The 21,233-nt window shown below is 38.7% G+C and overlaps 1 protein-coding gene across 1 annotated transcript in view; it reads left to right on the top strand.

Annotated features, from left to right (window-relative positions):
• Positions 1–21,233, top strand: part of ATP9A (ATPase phospholipid transporting 9A (putative)) — a 2,147,009-nt gene that overhangs the window by 572,792 nt on the left and 1,552,984 nt on the right. The window contains exons 4-6 of the mRNA XM_044090027.1: positions 2,156–2,264; positions 11,018–11,076; positions 13,888–13,939. Of these exons, the coding sequence (XP_043945962.1) occupies positions 2,156–2,264; positions 11,018–11,076; positions 13,888–13,939 (220 nt within the window). The remainder of the gene's footprint in view (positions 1–2,155; positions 2,265–11,017; positions 11,077–13,887; positions 13,940–21,233) is intronic.

The following is a 21,233-nucleotide window of genomic DNA, read 5'->3' as shown; positions in this document are numbered from 1 at the left end:
TTGGTGCCAGAGCCATGGGCTCAAGGCTCAATGCCAAGAAGTGTTTAGTTATCCCCTTTGGGAAAAAACATGTACCAGTGATTTACCACATAGGTGGCAGTACACTAAACACCGAAAGTGTGAGAAGAGACTTGGGGACACAGGTGGACAGTAGTCTCACCTTCGATAACCACATCGCCACAACAGTCAGGAAATCCTATGTGGCACACCTCATCACTAAGGGCTTTTTATCCAGAAAAAATGGAGGTCATTATCCCACTGTACTCATCTCTCATTAGACCCATTATAGAATATAATGCCCCATTTGGTATGTATCTCTCAAAACATCTGCAACGACTGGAAAGGCCACAGAAATACCTCACTAAAAGAATCACAGGCCTAAAGCAGATGCCCAATGCTGACCATCTAAAAAATCCTCCAGCTATACTCTGTCGCATATCGTCTACTCAGAGGCGATCTCTGCTTAACATGCAATGTCATGTCAAACCCAGAGCTGTTGGACATGCTACACTACACTCAGAGCCACATGCTCCAGGGATCTAAACCTTGTCATCACAATGAACAAAACATGCTGGAGGGATAGGTTCCTCACCCAGAGACTCCCCAGACTCTGGAATAGACTGCCCATATATGTCAAGCAGAGCTCCTCTTTGGCCCTCTTCAAAAGGAATCTTGACGATTGGATGGGAGATGGGAAATTCATCCCTGGGATCATGTCAGTCACTTTGCTAGACAGGGGTCCAGGGAAGTTAATATTGTGGGAAGAAATGGTCAGGGAATTGTTATGGCTAGGCTTGTATAGGCCCTAGGACTGATAGCTTAGTACCAACCTATGAACTAAAGAAATTAAACCCACCAAAATGGGGGGCTTCATCCCCCCCCCACACCACCCTATTAAATATTCCAACTCTGAGATTGCACTACAGTGGAGAAAAGGGCAAAGGTCATCAACGGTGACCAAGTGGTTAGTTTCCCAGAGGCAAAATTCACCGTTCCGGGAAGTCTGTGTTCTAAACGTTGGATGTTGTTGTCTCTGTGTTAAGCGAGTCAATGTTATTGTAAGACGATGTTATAAAGGGGAACCATATATATATATATATATATATATATATATATATATATGTGTGTATATATATATATATATATATATATATATATATATATATATGTGTATATATATATATATATATATATATATATGTGTGTGTGTGTGTGTGTCTGTCTGTCTACCTCGACCCATCGAAATTACGATTCAACGAAATGTAATTAGGCGAGCTCTTTTTCGCAAAAGTGTATTTTTGACAAAATGCACTTTCGCAATAAAAGAAATTAAATAAAAAAAAAAAATGCAACACTAACCATATTTATGCAGGTGGGCAAGCCCCCTGCCCCCCCCCATGTGGGGGGGGGGGCTGTACTCCCCCCGCTACTTTTATATTCTCACTCCAAGATCGCACTACAGAGGGGAAAAAGGAATATTCCCTTAACTCCACTGTTCCGCGATCTAAGCAACAGCCCCTGCTGCTGTTCACTTAGTTGCCTTTTCGTGAAAGTGCATTTCAGCAAAAATGCACTTTCGTGTAAAAGAGCTCGCCCGATTATGTTTCATTGAAATGTAATTTCGATGGGTCGAGGTAGACCCATATATGTACATATACACACACTCACTCAGAATCATACATATGATTTACAGGCATTTAATTTATAACATATAAATTTACATTTTGACAACTTCAGACTGTAATAGTTTAGAAAATATTTTTGCACACAGTTATGGTTGCATATGGTTGTAAGATTGTGATGCATGTTTTATTTAAGTTTGGTATGAACAGAGTGATTTCATTTTTATACCTGCGGGTGTGGGTGTAATGTGCATCTGTGTGCATGCACATGCTTCCTATGGTGGACTACCATCCTATCTAGGACTGTTCTGTGCTACTTCTCACAGTAGTAACAGTCTAGAATAGGATAAAATTGGTATCGGAGAATAAATGCATGAATGTACTGTGCCAAAAATGAATACCTATACAGAGTAAGATAGAGGAGGTGATTGACAGATATGAAAAGCAGTGGATTAGTATTTTAGAAAATGACATTGTAGTGGCTGGCTGAATTCTGGAATTACTAAGTTACTTTGTTTATTCTCCTCCCTCAGGGCTTTGTGCTTGCTGTCACCATTATTCGTGAGGCTGTGGAGGAGATCCGATGTTTCATTCGGGACAAGGAAGTAAATTCTCAGATCTACAGTAAGCTCACAGCTAGAGGTTAGTTTCTTCGATCTTGCTCTCTGCATGTTGCTGTAAACCAGTAATGAGTTACTAAAACTGTATGGCTTCATATAGCAAGAGGTCTTCCCTGTCATAAATGCTGCGCTTGCTTTCTTTTTGTTCACAGTTCCACTCTGAAGTGAAAATACTAGCAGTAGTACTTTTATTGCTCCGACAGCACTGCAGTTACCTTATTTTAGAATTGGCTGTTCTGTTATTATATCAGCTGAAATTACTTTAACATGCATTTCTGTGTTCCAGGATTGAGCTGGTGGGAGCACGAATGCATACTTGTAATATATGAGAGATGCCAGGTTATTCATTGAGCCATGTTGTTCCTGTGGCTAATATTTTTGCAATTAGCTAATATTTTATTTCTCTGCAATGTGGTCATGTTCCTGTTTTAGTGAAAGCAGTAATAGTAGATCTACAGATGTGGCAAGAATAGCTGCAGGACTTCTGTGGGCGTGGGAGCTGTTATGTGGCAGCTGAAAATGGGATCTGTTAATCACTTGTAATGTGTCTATGGTGAAACTGTCACTGATGTCATATTGTTTCTCTCTTCACTACCCACAGTATCTGTAAATGTCCTTCCATTCACGTGTTGCAGTATTCCTTACATTGTGGGATTCCCTGCCTTAGGTAGCCCGACATCCAGCCGGTATGCAAAAGTACTCTTGCTTTAAGGTATCCCGTACGTCACATGCATTCTCCTCGCAAAGCATAGGGGAAAAAGGTGATGTCCGGATCTACCATCCTCAGAACTTCTTTATAGCCAGTCCAAATGCATCTCAAAATCATTTTTCTGAATGCCTAAGTTCTGTTTACTGGTCTTCGAGCCATTGCAGACAAGTCCCCCATTGGGGTTTTGTTTTTTCTTGACTTTCGTTTGCTTTTAGGGGTTAATGTCATCTAGGAAGGGTAAATGCAATGGCAGAGACATCTTCCCCAGAAAGACTGCCACAAACAGTGTTTATTTTGCCTAGACGCCTCTCAGGACCAGACAACCTGCAATATCTGTCAGGCTTTCATATTGAAGGCTCTGTAAAGTAAGCTTTTTTCCCCTTGCTTTGTATCTGGAGAATCAGTAACTTAAGCTTCTCACTAAGCATACCGTGGAAGGAACTTACTGGCCCGAGGGTCAGCCATTCGGGAAGAAGGTTAAGAAACCAGGACTGGAATATTCCGCAGTCCACCCCATTTCTCCTGAGGTAAGTGAGAACCTGTAGATTTGTCTGGCTTTATTGTCAGATTCCTATACTGTGACCGAGTTGGAGGCCAGCAGGGATCTGGCTTTCAGAATGTGTGATGAGGCTTTGCAGACATCCATTTTAAACATTCAGAAGGAACCACTGTTGATTATTTCTCGGGGAGGATTCTAGGGGTGTCCCCAGATTTTAGTTAGGGAAGAAGTCCCAACTACTGTTACTGAATGCCATCCTGGGTCAGAGCCTTCTAAGTTTTACAGAGCAGATATCCCACTGAAGAAAAAGCAAAAAGCTAGACCTGTCTCTCCTGCTGCTAGGGATCCACAGAGTGAGTGGCAGGTCATCACTCAGGGTTTGTATAATGCTTTGTTGGCAGTAAAATATTCTCAGGGGTTTCTGTTACACCCCCTCCCCCCCCAGTCCTCTACTCCCCTTAAAAGGACCAGGGAACATGATTCGTCTGATAAGGAGTTGACTTATGATGAGGAATCCCTTGCTTACTCTTCCCAAATTCCTTCTCCTTTGGACTATGGGTCAGAGGAAGAAGAATCTAACTGTCTGGATACTTCCTTCAAAGAATTTTCTTTTGAGGACACACACTCCAAGATGATGGAATTTTTTAAATGGGATTGTGCTCAGGTTTCTGAAATCCATAAGAGGTACTATGAGCTGCTGCAGATGGAATCTCCAAAGCCTTCTGCTATTCCTCCTGTTTTGGCTGCTATGTTGGATGCACTTTCCAATGCATCTAAAACTCCTGATTCTCTGCCCCCTGCTCCCACGAAACCTTATGGTTTTATGGGGTGCCTGAGGACTGTAATTTTTTGCACAAATGTCCTGCTGCTGACCCCTCAGTGGTGTCTGTAGACACTGACAAGCCCTCTCATTTGCTTTATTAGCCCAAGTTACTGCCTTCTGATAGACAGCAGAACAATGGAAAGGCTAAGTAAGAAGGTTTATATCTCGGCTACCTTGGCTTTTAGGGCTGTTAATTATCAGACCTAGTGTCCAGGGGGTCTATATTATATCCTCGAACGCTTAAAAAAGCGAACGCTGATTGATCAAACTTATTTTCGCGAAACTGCAAGATATCGAAGCAGCAGAAACTCAAATTTTTTCCTAGGGAAAGAATTCGGTTGTCCATTTCTTTTGCTTCGGTATTTTCAGTGTTATGGTGGAAAGTTACCGGTCGGATTCAGTTAAGTGTGCGATTGTGTGGATGTGAGTGTTAGGGTGATTTAGGTGAGTTAGCATTAAGGCTCGGGTTAGGTGCGTGTGCGATTGAGTGGACATGAGGGTTAGGGTGGGTTAATGAGTTAGGGTTAGGGAGCGGGTGAGGTGAGTGTGTGATAGTGACGGACCTTAGGGTTAGGGTTTGGGTTAAGGTAAGTGGGTAGTTAGTGGTGTGTGCATAGTTTAGTGTAGGGTTAGTTATCAGATTTTAGGTGTATGTGTGTGGATTTCTGTTTGTTTGGTGTGCTTGTGTTGTGTGTATGTGTTTTGGATCAGCGATTTTTTTTCCCTGGGAAAAAAATCGCTGATCTGACAGTTCGAGATTGTAAGCTTTCGCTTAAATTAGGTCGATCAATCAGCTTTCGCTTTTTTAAGTGTCCGATGATATAATATAGACCCTGTCCCGGTATGCGTTGGCTCTGCTTTCTCAGGCTTTTCATGTTATTTCTGATCTCCCAGACTCTGAGGGTAAAACGTCTGCTCTTTTGCTGTTAGGGATTCCTCTCAGGTGGTTTGTCATTCCATCAAGTGAAGTTGTGATACAGCAGATGCCTCTTTTTGGGCTGCTGCTTTTTGCTCAGTGATGAGAAGTTATTCTTGGCTTCGACTTCAACCATTGCATGATGATATCAAGGCTAAGTTGATGGATGCCACTCTTGATACTAAACACTTGTTTGGGGAACCTGCTGCTGGTTTAAGTCCCTTTTACAAGAACTCAAACGTGTTTCTCTCTCCTGTGCCTAAATTTCAAAGAAACTACCCCAAAAAGCCTGCTGCTGTTCGCAGACAATCTTGCCCTCCTACTAAGGGCAAAAAGATTGGCAAATGGGCTCCTCCTGCTAAGGCTACTCAAACTTCAGGGACTCAGAAGTCTTCCTTTCCAGATAAACCAGGTGTTGTCTAACTTATCCATCTCTTCACAGCTGCATCCCTCTTTCTCCAATTTTCTCTATCTCTTCTTGTTTGGCTTCAGATTACTTAGGATTATTGGATTCTGTCCATTATTCACCAGATGTATTTCAGGATGTGGAAATCCTGTCCTCCTTTTATGAGCATTCCTCAGCCTCCTTGGGAATGACTCCTTTTTTTCCCCAGAGGTATTTCAAGACCTTTTGACTCAGGGTACTATTCAAGAGGTACCTGTGTCCCAAAGGGAAGGGGGTTTTACTTCAGAATTTTTCTAGTTCCCAGAAAAGAGGGTATTGGAGACTAGTGCTTAGACCTCTCTCATCTAAACACTTTTCTGAAGGTGCCCATTGTTCAAATGTTGTCCCTTCAGACTCTGTTTCATCTTTTGTTTCCTCAGGCTTCTATGGTGTGTCTGGATTTCAATGATGCTTATCTCCATATTCCAATCCATCCCTTTTTCAGAAAGTTTTTGTGTTTCACTGTTGCTTCTTGGCATTTTCTGATCTCTGCTTTGCCCTTTTGCTTTTGTACTGCCCCAGGGGTATTCACGTAATGCCTCTCTCCTGTGATTGCTTTTTTTTGCAGGCTTTAGGGGATCCAAGTATTTCCTTACTTGGATGACCTGCTGATTCTAACTAATTTACAGTTATTCCCAATGATAAAGCAATATTAGCTATTAGCTATGGTAGATTTCCTGGTTAGTCATCTATGGGAAGATGAGAAAGTAATCAATTTGATATGTACCTTCCTCAGGTTAATATTGGAAAATAACTTATTTCTTTTCTGTGATGAACATTATTGGCAATGATGGGGGGTTGCCATGGGAACTGCATGTGCCAATACATATGCTAACTTAGTATTGGCACAATTGGAAGAAGTCATGCTATCACATAACAACCATTGCCACAACTCTATTATTACAAATGTTTCGTGAATGATATTTTTATTCTGTGGGTAGGTGACATGGAACAACTTCAGTGATTTGTGCAATATCTGGAACAGAGTACTGACTTTTTAACATTTACTATGAAGGCATCTTTACAACAGATAGAATTTTTGGATGTCAATCTATACAAAGATGAACTTGATAATTTTCAAACTAAGTTATATAGGAAGGACTGCTGGAGAAACTTGCTTCTACAAAGGAACAGTATGCACCCTCTGTACATTTATCCCAATATAATATAATTATATTTTAATTGTTTGCTTCTAGGATTGATTGTCTCCAATTAAGTAATTATGATGATATATTTAAACGCTGAGATACAAATGATGTAGTGAAATCTGAAGAAGCGTGCCGAGGGAGCACGTGAAAGCGCTTATTCATCTAAAATAAACTTGGATTTTATGCACTATCCTATGGTGGTCGTGTCCTGTCTTCTTCTACTAATTGGTTTTCTTGTTCGGGACTGGGACCCTTTGGTCGGTAGCTGTACTTCATTATACTTTAATAAAGGGACAAATGATGAGAGTCTCTAGACTCTGTACACAAGATAATATATATGAACAAAATATTCAGGAAATGAGTGAAAAATTTATGAAGAGGGGTTATAAACCCCATGAAATTTGAAAAGCAGTCACTAATTGTTCAGATGTCCTTCACACGAAGGCTAAGCCATGGTTTAAGAGAACTATAATGAATAGTTAGGACTTAAATGATTTTTAAGACCAAGAAAAATGTAATGTGAAAATGATTTTTACCATATAATAATTGCAACAATAAGATCACTCAAATAATAAAGAAGAACTGGAACATTTTAAAAATGGATGATCAAAGAAGAAGTGTTGTAGGGGAAACGCCAAGGTTCACTTATAGAAATGGTTTGAATTTGAAAAGAATGTTTTTCAAAGACATCTGTCTCTATAGACTGCTACAACAAGAGAAGAAATACATCAGGAGAGGGACGTTTCATTGTATGCATTATAAAGGTTGCCTATATATTGACAGTACCAACATATTTAAATATCCGGTTACAGAAGTGGAATACAAGCCTAATTTATATGCAGATGTCAGACAAAGAACTTGGTACATCTTGCAAAGTGTCAGGTATGCACTTCATTTTATATAGGCAAAACCAACCAGATGGTTAAAGAAAGAATACTAAGGCATATGAGAGATATTCGTAATAAAGATATACACAACACTTTGGTGCACAGCATATTATGTTGAATTCTATGACTCTTAAATTTATGGTACTATATGTACAAAAAGTGAATATAAGAGGAGGGAATATAAGTCATGAGACTGAATATAGTGAACTAAAATGGATAGCCGACCTGCAAGCAGATCGGCCACCAGGGCTTAATGGTGTATTACCTCTAAAACCAGCCCTAAGATGGCGTAGACCCAATACTTGATTTTAATTGGCTATTGGTTCTTTTTAACTAGATTTCAAGTGCTATTTTAATATGGATTTGTTGAAGAGCAGTTTTTGCTTGAAAACGCTCATCCTTGGTTTCTTGAGTTAGTTTTATTGTATTTATGTCATGGTGGCCCGAGTGGGTACTTTCACTGATAGTCTTACTTTTTATTTACCACAAGAGGCTTTCAGCGTTCTGTGGCTGCTGGTGTATTTTCGTTTTGTACTTTAACCCCTTAAGGTCTAACTTCCTTCTTTAAACCACCCATTCTCAATATTTCCTGGCAACTAAGCCTTCTTACTCTTTGTGATGTTTTATCCTATAAAAAAAAAAAGTATATATATATATATATATATATATATATATATATATATATATATATATATATTGTTAGGAACTTGCATTTGAACTTCTATTGTATTATTTTATGCACTCTAAACATACTAATTGTCATATGTACAGATGTAAAATCATTGTAATCTTCTTTGGAGTTTTCTCCTCTGGTCTCTGCTGAAAACAGGCTTCTGGCCCAGTCAGACATTACCCGGTTATCAAATGAAAATAAATAAATACATTTTCATCCTCTTTTTCTCCCCAGGACCTCTCAAGGTATTTAGACAATACCGCAGTGATATGGTATATAAACAAACTTTATATAGTTGCATAATTGACATTTATGTTGACCATACATATTTGAGATGCTTTTGCTGAAAGATATTTTGCTAACAGAAGTTTTTTTTTTTTTTTTTTATTTTTTTTTTTTAAATAATTGTTGCCACTCCCCCTACATTCATCTAGCTACCATTCCACATTTGCTCATCTGTTCACTCCATTGTCTTACAGGAGTTCCATTTCCCCTTTCATTATTTTTGTTTCTCTGAACGTAGCATTCTAGGAAATGTGAGAGCTAGGATCTGTGGCTGTTTTCCACTGGTGGGCAGGAGATGATGTGGCAGTTGTGAATTGTAATCACCATCCATTGACAGTATAAGACATTTTTTTTAAATTCTCTTTAAAGCCTCCACTGGCCAGAAAGAGTGCTGGATTGCTTCTTTTGCAAGTGCACAGTTCTGCATAGCAAGTCTCACTGCCTGGCATTCTTATGCTGCTTATATCTCTCATACAAGCGCTGCAATTCCAGGCCTTCCTCTGGGCATGGCTCTTACAACAGGACTCCACTGGTACTTTCCCTTCATGCTGAATGACTAGCATTAGTCACTCACTACTGTCATTCCACACCTGTCTTTTTCAGGCATTGCAGACCTTTATTTTCACTTCCACTCGTAGTGTATGCTTTATGTATTATCAGTACTGGCTTCCTCTACCTTGCTATGGCTTTACCCTGGTGGTTGAGTTGTGACAGTGACCTCATTCAGCTACTGGCTTCAGGAGTCCTGGTATGGTACCTGTGCAATATCCACAGACAGTGTATACTATCATGGTAGTCTGCCTGTCTTTTGGTGACCCCAGTTTCAAGCCCTACTTTTTTTATACTCATTTTCATGTGTACTAACATGGTAGTCTGCATGTCTTTTGGCGACCTCAATTTCAAGCATTACTTTTTTTTTTTTTTTTTTTTTAATGCTCATTTTCAGGGTTTTCTAACAGCTCTGTTCATAGTACAAAATGTAGAACTTTATTAGCACAGGGCCTTCCTGCCCAATGTGGACCGATGGCAGGCTCATCACTGTAAGCCTAGCAGATATTGACTTTACCGCCAGAGGCACAGGTGCCAGCTTGGCTAATGATAGTTTTACTCTTTGTTGCACGTCTCGCCAACTCAGGCGGTACTTGCAGTTGTTTTTGCAATGTAGGTCAAAACAGTGCTTTTCTTAACTGAGTTGGTCCCACAGATGGTTTAATCTCCTCCTCCTGTCATCCTTAAATTATCTCTGGGACAAACTCAAGAAAGAAAATCACTGGTTTGGATTGCAATGTAGGAACATCTGTTAGCACAAACTAAGTCGGGTGAAACTTGCAAACAACAGAGTGATATTACTCTAATACTGTGTGATAGTGTTGTGGATCATTTATTACTATATGTAAGATGATATTACTCTAATACTGTGTGATAGTGTTGTGGATCATTTTTTTATTGCAACTGAACTTTTGTTTTTTAATAAGAAGCAAAGGCGGTCAGAAAGACTGACTTATGAAATGCATAAAACTATTGTTGGCATCTTAGAGCACAGTAGCTGAGAGAACTGATCATAATTCTTTAAGTCATAGTGCAAGGGATTTCCAGTTTTGCTCCTTTTGGTTTCTTCCATCTGGACATTTAAGAAATGAGACATATAAATATTACAGAGGAAATAGCAGAATAACTAAAGAGGACTGCACAGTAGTTGTTGGGCAGGCTGTAACATGATATAAAAATAACTACACAGTATGGAAAGCTTATTTATTGATTTTAAAAAGCAAGCATGTTGTTAATGAGCACTGCTGAGCAACACCCAATTAAACAGCAGGCTGGGCAGGAATGAAAACCACATTTATCATTAATTTTGGAAAGCAGCATTGAAGTGCTTCCTGGTAAAATTGTAATGAAGTGCTACAAGTAATAAAGCTTAAGTGATCACTAGTGTATACACTTGCTTCCTTTCTGAGCTGATGGACTTATTGTTGTTAAAGGTAGCAGGGAGGTCCTGACTAAGACTTGCCATATAGGCTCCACTTACTTCGCTTACCCAGGTTTGCCTGTGTAACAGAACACAGCCCTTTTTTTAAATAAGAGATGGGGTGTATTGTCGTGAGAAACACTTATGATCTGGATTAAATGAAACATCAAATCTAAATTTTTATCACTGTCTATACTTTCTTGTCATTTCCTTAATTTTCAGACATGGTGTTTTATGTATTGCATTCACAGAAATCATCTGATATTGCCTCGGATATCGGGGTTCAGTTTTATACAAAAAAGAATGAGAGCATGCTTATGGAAGTTAAGTTCATTTACTTCTCTGCTCACTCGTGATGTATAGTTTGTTGTCATTCTCAAGCTCACTGACACGTGTCTTAATCTTTGGTTAAATTTTACAGGAACAATGAAAGTAAAAAGCTGCAACATACAAGTAGGAGACCTCATTATTGTAGAAAAGGTAACACTTTTTTTGTATTTGTAATTTGCCTTTTCACATGGCTGTGTACGACATGACATAATAGGTTCTGTGCAGCAGGCAGCTCATTTTACACAGTTTCACAGGTTGGCACTAATAGGTAAAATAACCAGACTTGTTTCTGTCCTACACATGCTCAGAGTTGCAGTACTGTATGCAAAAATATATTGTTTAAATTGAGCATAACACAGCTTCCCTTTCTGCCTTCCATTTGACTCGGATTATATCATTTCAGATGTATTAATTAATAACATTAACATAATTAATTAAATAGAGTACACCCCCAGGACTTAGTTATAATGATCCCCATACTTGACATTTCTATGAAGTTCATTAAGGTAAAGTTGGGTAATTTCATAGTCAATTCTGCCACCTTAAAACTCAAGGTCCCAGAGTTTAGTCTTTGTTTGGGTATTCTTTCTGGAGACTGCATGTTTGCTCCATATTTGCATGTTTATTTTTTCTTTTTCTGAACATGTATTGCACTTTAGAATAACCTTGAAAAGGGTGTGCAGGCTTGAGGACATCTGTGCACAGTTAACAAATGGGCAAATAAATACATTCTGACACTTATTTTAAGTATGCAAGTTCATTCAAAAGTGCATTACTAATATGCTTTTTTATGATGCTGCATGTACCTAATAATAACTTGGGTTGTTTCTGAATAAATATATTTTTTATGTTGTTCTGCCTTTTATAGTATATACTGCTTAGGATTTCTATTGTACAATCCATGTGTCTGCATCATTTATTTTTCTGTTAGGTATTTTTGTGGAGCTTTTCTTTCTGGGACTCTGTATAAAAGAGGCAACCTGCCCAGTCAGACTATCCTGGTTAACAAATGGAGTAAATAAAAAGTGAATATGTATTTTATTCGGTTACTGATGGACCAGACAATGAAGTGGTTATGTGTATGGTGGTATGGAATTAGGAAATGGATGTTGAGAATGGATGACTTGCTCTTTTGCTGCTGTCAGCATTATGCTGTTGATTTTAGGATTTTATGGGAAGGGAAATCACTTGACCAGGATAGATCGGGTAAGCCAAATTGCTTTCTTCAAGTGCCAATTGACATGGGAGTATAGTGATGCTGGAAACTTTTTTTGCATTTGGTTGCTGTAGGATTCAAGCAGCAGTCTCTAAATGTGCCAGTCAAATAGCAGGTCATATGTCATTTTAAGTCTTTTGGTAGCTTTACACAACAGCTGAATAAAATAAGAATATAGTGTCTAAGATAGTATAAAAGTCACTTATTAGTGTCCCAGAGAAATGTGACCTGTTAAAGGAAATGAGACCTTTTTGAAAATAGGCTATAAATTAATTTGTGTCATCCATCATTTAGCACAAACGTGCGGCCTTATATTGAGTATAGCAGACATGAAAACAAGGTTTTGGCTCTGTTTTCAGAAAACAGGACAAATGTGTGTAGTGTAAAGTCACAGTACTTTGATCAATGAGTCTTGAAAGTATCTTGTAGTGCACACTGCAAATAACAGTATGTCATAGGAGGGCAACACAGTGTGGTAGTATAGTATGCTGTACATACTGGATGGGTAGGGTGTGATTTTTATAGTGCAACACATCAGGATCAGTGATATGCACTATATACGCAGCAAGGGTGCTGTACCTTACTGCAGCACATCAGGTGCAGGGATTTGTGCTGTAACAAACACACTTTGGATGGTGTGATATGATATCTTACATGTGGGTGTGTAGTATGCTGCACAGCATTACACACAGTAGTGATATTATCATAAATTGCAGTGGAAGAGAGATGGCCATGTACACTACCCACACAACATGTATGTAATGTATACTGCAGTATACAAGGGTTATCATCATGGGCGGGTTGATTGATGTGCTGTAGTGTAGCAGTGTACTGCATGTACAGTGGGGGATGAGATAATGTGGACTTCATGATGACTTGGCTAATCCTAGAAGAACACAGGTGAGGCTGGTGTACCACATGCTTACCATGTGTTTGCCTGGGAAGGCTTGGGAGTATAGAGTTTGTACACTGGGGATGGTACAGTATGATGCAGCTTGACAGAGGTGATACTTGGGTCATCATGGTTAACATGGGCCAAGGTGGCATAATTGTTTCAGTGGAGTGCAGCTATGTCTTTGTAGCATTTCTTTACTGTTCCAGTGCCCTCCATAGTCTGACCAGACCCCTGTTTGTATCAGTTAAAGGAAGGTTACAGCTTAACTGAGCTGGGAAAGAAACTAGGTAACAGAAACAGTGAAGCATTTATGACGCAGATGTGTTACCCACAATCAGATTAGGTCTTGCAATGTGGAAAAACAGATCTCCTTAAGGGATGTTGTTGTGGAAGAACTGAGTGTGATAAGAAATGGTGGGTTTGTGGGAAGTTCTCACCTGATAAAAATGTGGAAAAGAGTAGAAGATAACAGTGAATCTAATCCAGTGTGGCATTGCTTGTCTTTCTCCTTTTCCATAGTTTTAAACCATCTTCCCCTTGACCCTGTACTTAGTATATTTACATGCATGAATGACCCCCTGTTTAAGCCCATCTGCTCACTGTTTCTTACTAATGAGCTCCCCTGGTGAGTGGTCAGAGCCCTACAGAAACTAAGCATATTATTATGTGCTGCAAATACAAGCACATCTGCATTTTTATTTTTCACCATGTACATCACTTATCTCAGTATCTGGAGTTCAGATGAAAAGTTAGAAAATACTGATGTCGTACTGTATATTACTGACTGTGTTTCATCAATAGTTTACATTAACATACTTCACAATTAACATTGTTTTTTTTTTTTTCGTAGAACCAGAGAGTTCCTGCTGACATGATCTTTCTGCGAACATCTGAAAAGCTTGGTAAGCATCTGGGATGGATTAGGGAAATAATCATTTATCACACCCAGTGGTTAGAAAGAAAAGAAATTCATGAGTATGTTGTTGCTGTACAGCAGAAAATGCCAATGCTGCAGATGCTTGGTACATTCTACAGTATATACTGGTGCACTGTAGTTTTAAAAAAAAATGAATTTGTCATTAATAAGAAGTGATCAGACTTGAAATCTGTCTGTGGGAGTAACAGCAAATCCTGACCTCAACAGTTAACCAAAGGTCTTACTAGTCACATGCACAAAATGAAGAACATGCTTAAAGAACAGAAAATAGTGACGTTACTCTTTGTATCTGAAAAAGGCACAGATTTTTTTTAATTGTGTCATCAAAAAATCATCTTTCATTATGACATTAGAAATTGACACCAAGGCAAGGTATCCATACATGACAGCAGTGATCTATGTTCAGGAAAGAGCATAGACCAGCAGTAAAAATGACTTGAACAAGAAAGGAGGGGGAAAGATAAAATGATTTGTTGCCTTTTTTATGGGGGGGGGTCTTTGCAGCTGTGCTGTGATACCCTAGGTTTGTAGGTGGTCAGAGATGCAGGGCCCCACAAATGAAAGCCCACTGAATGTGTGGGTGCATTAGAAGGGTTCTGGAATATGGTGATATCACACTGTAATATAGCATGGGGCACTTGAAGAAATGGTCCTCCCTATTAGTTGATGGTGCAAAGACCTCACTAATAACAGAATTGGGCTATCCAGGTTGGAGTTTAGGGACAGAAGGAGACTCAGAAGAACTGACAAGAAGACCTGAAAGTCTGGTGCGGGATTCATTTTGGGTTGGCAGACTTTCAAGTAAAATAATAAAAACTAGGTATAGTTCAGTTTTCAAAGTAAATGCTGCTGCCTTTTTTTCATGTAAAATGCCATTACACAGAATTCTAAGTGGGGTACCGCAGTGCATTCAGTGCACTTGATTTCTGTAGTTCACCAGTATTCTCTTTTAACCTTAAGTTTGAGCACACAGGTCACAGCAGGTTGTCATACTGAGCAATTTTTCTGAAACCTGCCCCATGGCTGTCTTTAGCACTGATAGCGGAGTGGGATCAGAGGGTTGTAGAGACACTGTCCATCATGGGACAGCACTGCAGTTCACTGTGTGCGTAACACACTTGACCGTTCCAGCCTTAGATGTAGTTACATTAGTTGAATTTGAATGTTCTTCTTCTTACAACGTTGGCTGCATGATTACAGTAATATACCAGGTTCCCTACAAAGAAAGCAAGAATAGGAGCATCTAAAGGTACTGACCGTGTTCCATTACTACACAGAGGTTACTGAATGGCTTTGGGAGACTGACTGCTGTTCTGTCAGTATAGGGAAGTTGATGGCTGTCATTGGCACAGTAGGTCAAGTAATTGAATCCATTTCCCCTCCTCTTAATACTTTCCAGCTGTGGTACCTCTGGCTTCATTTTATGACTCTGTGGCCCAAGTAAACAGTTAAATCAATACCAAGCTGGCATGCTTATTTGTTTTTCTAGAATCTTCATGACAGAAGTACTATTGCTGATACTTCTCAGTTTGCATTTGTAGCTGCTTGCTTTAAAGTCTTTGTTTTTTATCCTATAGTATTTTGGAATACCATTTGTATCACACATTCATGCTATACTGTGTTGCATTTCCATATGCTGACCATTCCTTCTTTCATGTTACCGTACTTTGCCCCTTCCCCAAGCCATATTTATCAGATAGTTGATATACGGCAAAATTTTGGACAGACGCATTTGACCAAGTACCATTACATGTTATAAGTTTTAAACTGAGAGCAGCACTATGCCTGTAAGTGACATCACTGTGGCGTTTCCTGCACTAATTCTGCATGTCTTCATTTGCTTGTCTTGTATGATTCTGGACTGACTGCCTTGGCATTATACAAGAGGTATAAGTTTTCTGAAATGATTTGGCTTCTGCTAGTATGCCAGAATAAAGCCAAGTCTGCAGAGGTGGCTAAACAGCTTTGTTGTAATGGAACCAAAGAAAATGTGAATTAATTAGGTGGAGGGAGGTTTGTGTTGCATCTGATACAATGTCCAAAGCCAAAAACAAGAGCTAGTACAACATGCAGTACTACTGTTCAAAATGCTGTCCCACTGCAGGCTATAGCAAACAGGACCATTTTAATCAGCACTTGTATGTACAAGTAGGCACAATTCTACAGATGCTAAATTTATCAGTGTTAAAAATGAGCTCATTGATGCTGTACTTCCTGCAGTTTTTTTCTTATTTTGGAGATCACCTTGGAAAACTTCATCTTGTACTGAAATAGTTGTTACTGAGTTTGGATTCTTCAGGTATTTGGTTATCCATCCACAGCGCATTTCATAGTTTCATAGTACACTGTGTTCAGGCCTAATGGCCAGCTTGGAAAAGTTACTCAACACATTAGTAGAAATGACCTCAGATCTAACCTGTTTGAACTCCTAGTAGATGGGGAAAGTTTATTCCAAGATGCAATATATTGATATATATGGGTCCCTATCAGTTTATAGAGTTTTCAGAAACTCGAACTCCATAAGGTTGAGACCATATGGTCGAATTTTTGGAAACCCGAAGCTTTTGAATGGAGATTGCCATCCAGCGAGGACTGGAAAATTTACTCTCTTCCTCACTGTAGTGCAATCTTGGAGTTCGCGTATATAATTTGCAGGTGGTGTGTGTGTGGGGGGGGGGGGGGGGACTTCTCCTGCAAAAATGTAAAAAAAAAAAAAAAAAAAAAGATAGATCTTTGTGTTTTTTTTGATTGAGCTTTTTGGAAACTTGATCATAAGGTCTCTTTGATAATTTTTTCAAGTTTCCGAAAAATCGATCATCCAATATAGACCCATATAGATATATATATATATATATTTAAATATATATATATATATATCCATATATATATATATATATAGAGATCATCCAATATAGACCTATATATCTATATATATATATATATATATATATATATATATATATATATATATATATATATATATAAAGAGAGCGAGGAAAAGCTTTCTCATCCTTTTTAGCTACTGGTAAATGAAAAGGGCAGTTGTTATCCATACGTATTCTTCCCTTTTCATATAGCTCTGATTCCAGCAGCAGCCTTAAATAGGATCGTGAATAGCTTAAAAGCCAAAGAACAGTTTGAGCCTAATATGTCTGTACATTACAGAATATAGTTCGAGCATTTAAGCAGTCAAAGTATCACAGTTTTTTAGATGAAGGTATTGTCATGTAAACCACAGATTACAGTGGTTTGGATTCATATGCAGAAAAGCAGAAGACAATCTGGTAAAGACTATTTCGGAGAGACAATAATAAGGCAAGAGGAAACCAGGGTCTCCAACAAAGATAGATGGATTTTGAGGGACGACCTGTGACAGTTGGACACGATTGCCGAAGAAGGTAGGAGAGCAGCATTGAATAGAGAGAGGTGGTGACAGTTGACTATAAAAATGGGAAAGAAGGTTGATGATGATTCTGTTAATGTACTTGTATGTTGTAAAGTGATAATACAACAGTCGTCACTATAAGAGAAGAAGATAACCTGTTCAATAATAGCCCTGATATTTGCATTCCTAATAAGATGGAGGAATATTTCCATGACACTGGTTTAAAGATTTGGCCTGTAGTGGTTATTGTCTGATCTTTCTACACTGGCTTTAACCTTAAAAGACAACTTATTTATATAAACCCTGGATTCTTTAATATTATACGCAGCCTTGATATTTTTTTTTCATATTTTATTACTTCAGTCAGCTCTGTAGGCTGCAAAGTAGATTGCTCTACGCTTACTAGAGTTGAGGTTGAAACAGTTATCCTCCATCCATGATTTGACATGGCACAGGTAGAGTTTCAAAAATTTTATGTCATCCTTTTTAGTTATGATAGTCACAGTTTTTAAATTATCAACATATTTTGATAGAGTTCTCACCACTGACTGGTAGAAAGGAAGATACAATATTAAGTAATATAGGTCTGAGTACTGAGCTCTGCAGGATTCTTGTGCACACTACAGTCCACCCTGAAGGCGATCTGCATTCTGATAACCAAGTGTTATCCTCTCTTAACTATATACAAGTTTGTACTGTGATGCAGAAGACCCTGCATAATTACATTGCGTGGGATGGTGGCAAAGTCTTTAGCAAGATCTAAGTAAACTACGGAGATGCTTAAGTTCTGATCAAGTACAAAACTGACCGATGACCGAGTAAAATAAGTCATTATATCATGTTGTATAACCTAACATTCCAGATCATATGATTTGTCAAACTGGAGTAATGACAGCAAGTACCTTTCTAGCCATTTACCTAACATTAAAGAAATCTTATGGGATGGTAATTTTATACAATGCATGTCCTACTTACTTTGTGAATAAGAGACATATTTGCAGACCAAGTTATAAGAACACCTCCTTCCCTTTAGCAAGGCAATGAATAAATTGATAAATGGGAATGACTAGCTCTTCCCCAAGCTTTAAAGTTGTACAGAAAAATTTTGGAAGTGGATCCAAGTAGTTCTTCCTCTTTACATGTAAACTTTGCTGAAAATGTGTATGGTTTCGTACTTCTAAAGAGACTTCTTAACAAGTTCTTCAGCAATCAATGGACAGTTGACATCCAGAAACATACCATAATGATATTTGCTTGCATCAGAAATTAAAAAATTATTTTGCAACTCTGCCATGAACTTAGGGTCATTTACTGAGTTGTTCCCTAGTTATGGAGCCTCCGACCTTTGCCTGGCTTTTTTTTTCTGATAACTGAGATGTTTGTAGAATGAGGTCTTGTTATTTAGCAATTATAGATGTTCCTCATACCAAGATTTGGCTCTAACAATTTATTGACTTAATTTCTTGGTTACTATGTCGCATGTTTATACCAGCTGAAGTTCAACGTTTCCTGTAAATCTTTTTATCTGAGAAGAAACATCTAGAAAAGAATGGATTCAGTACTGATCCAAATGGGACATCATGGGTAACATCTGTTGAGACAGCTATGTAGCCACCCCCCCCACCTTGACCTACATTTTCTTGATTAACTGATATTTTGCCTATTGAGTTGTATGTGGATTGATGTTTAATACTACCATGTTTTCAGTTATTTTCTTATATGGGGTAGTTCGGTTAGTTATTCAAATGCCACCATGAAAGAGACAAGATTTCTCCTTAAACTCCTACTGTTTCATAATTGTCTGAATTAGATTCTTCTTTGCCGTTTTGGATACACTTCGTTGACTGTCTCACCATGATTTTACATAGAATACCAGTCAAGCTGATGAACCTAAAATCATTTGGGGTGCCATGTAACCCCCCCCCCCTTTTATTCAGCCTAAAATGATATGGGGTGTGATGTGACCTCCTTCCCTTCTTTGTGAACTGGTTGCTGTAGGTCAGGGATGTGTTGATATGAAAATAGTTTATTTAACATGATTGATAGGGATTTAATCAGATGGTCCATGGAACTTAAGTTTTCTTTTTTATTTTATTTTATTTATTTATTTTTTATTATTTATTTGCAGTTTGTTTGCCAGGATATTCTAGTTGGACAAGGAGCCTGTTTTCAATGGAGTCCTGGGGAGAAAAGCTCCAGAAAAATACAAATACATAGTACACATTGCACATTTGCATTACAGATTATCTCAAAGGAATACAAAGTCAATGTAAGAAAAGGTTAACAGTGATAGAATACATCAGTATAGTTTGTAAAACAGCAATAAAAAAAAACACTTTTTTACAAAAGTAGCAGCATAAGGTAACTGTTAAGTAGCTGGTCAAATAGTTCAATAGAGCTGTGGAATTGTAGGAGGCAGTGATGGCGTATTTATTTCTAGGAGAGTAGGAAGTGGTATTAGAAGGATTAGGGTGGATGGGAACAGGAGCACTTCCACTGTGAAATTAGGTGCGAGTGTAGCAAGGTTTTAAATGAGAAGAGACTGCTGGTGATGCGGATAGGAGATGGTAGAGAATTCCAGAAGCGTGCAAGAGAGAAGGACATTAGGTCATTCCCGACTGGACGTGTGGGTTTGTGCAATTTAATTAGTTTTTGGGAATTAGATCTTAGAAGTCGTTCTGGTTCATAAATTTCAAATGTAGTGGCTAGGAAGGGACAAAGAGAGGGGTTGTAAATGAGTTTGTGTGCTTGGATGAGTTGGGTATAAGTGAACAGGTGGGGTAGCTCAAGCCAGTTTAGTTGGTGAAGAGAATTACAATGGTGAGAAATGGCTCTGTGACCTGCTGCAAATTTTGATATCTTGTTATAGCATGAGGAGAGTTTTGTTTTGAGGGAGGATTGCAGGTTGGTGAGGATAAATGCACCATTTAGGAGGGATTTATTCATTTATTTTATTTTACATTTGTTGACCGGGATAATCCGACTGGATATATGTCTATTTTCAGTGGAGGCTGGATATATGTCTATTTTCAGTGGAGGCCCGGGGAGAAAAGCTCCACATACCAGAGAAGAGACCATACATACGTCACTGAGTGACAAACTCAGGCAGACATGTTTAGAAAAAATATAGACAAAGAATACAGGCAGATATCAATAGACACAATGTGCAGACTTGCATCTGATTGGCAGAGACGTATCAGAAAATGTGAACATAGAGTGCAATCAGATTTCATAATTCACAATGCTTAGACATTCAAATGCTATGAGGCATAGATACTTGGCTAAACAGCAGGTTGGGTAGCAAGACATGTATTAGTGAAGTTTAGTCAGGTTTAGAACAAGAGCACAGCCAATGAGATGTGAGGTATTTTTTGAGTTCTCTTTTAAATAGGGCTAGTGAAGTTTCCTTGATAAAGTTAGTAGAGAGTAGATTCCAGATTTTACCGGTTGAGTTGGCAAATATAGCATTGCCTGCAGAGTTTTTGGGTCAGTATCAATAGTTTATCAACTGAGCGTAATGGCCTGGGGGCACTATGAGGGGTGAGAATATTTTTGAGGGCAGGGGTGTTAATCAGGTTGATGGAGTATTTTACGTGCTACTGTAAGCTGGTTGAATTGTAGAAGGGTAGGATACTCTAGCCATCACAGTGCTTTGAGATTCTGGCAATGGTGGGTCCTAAAAGCCAGGTGGGGTGGGGTGAGGAAAGGTTTGGCTCTGTACAGGGAAGCCAAGTGTGGGATGAGATGAGTATTAGCTAGTATGAGACTAGTGGAAGGAGAGATATAACGATTATAGCAGTATAGCATACCAAGTTTTTTGTGGGTTTTTTGATATTTACTTGTAAATGTTTGTCGAATTTTACTTTTTATTTTA

The sequence above is a fragment of the Protopterus annectens genome, chromosome 12.part0 (assembly GCF_019279795.1).
Source record: "Protopterus annectens isolate FY-2018-M chromosome 12.part0, PAN1.0, whole genome shotgun sequence".
Lineage (NCBI taxonomy): Eukaryota > Metazoa > Chordata > Ceratodontiformes > Protopteridae > Protopterus > Protopterus annectens.
This window is presented reverse-complemented; position numbering and strand designations above follow the sequence as displayed.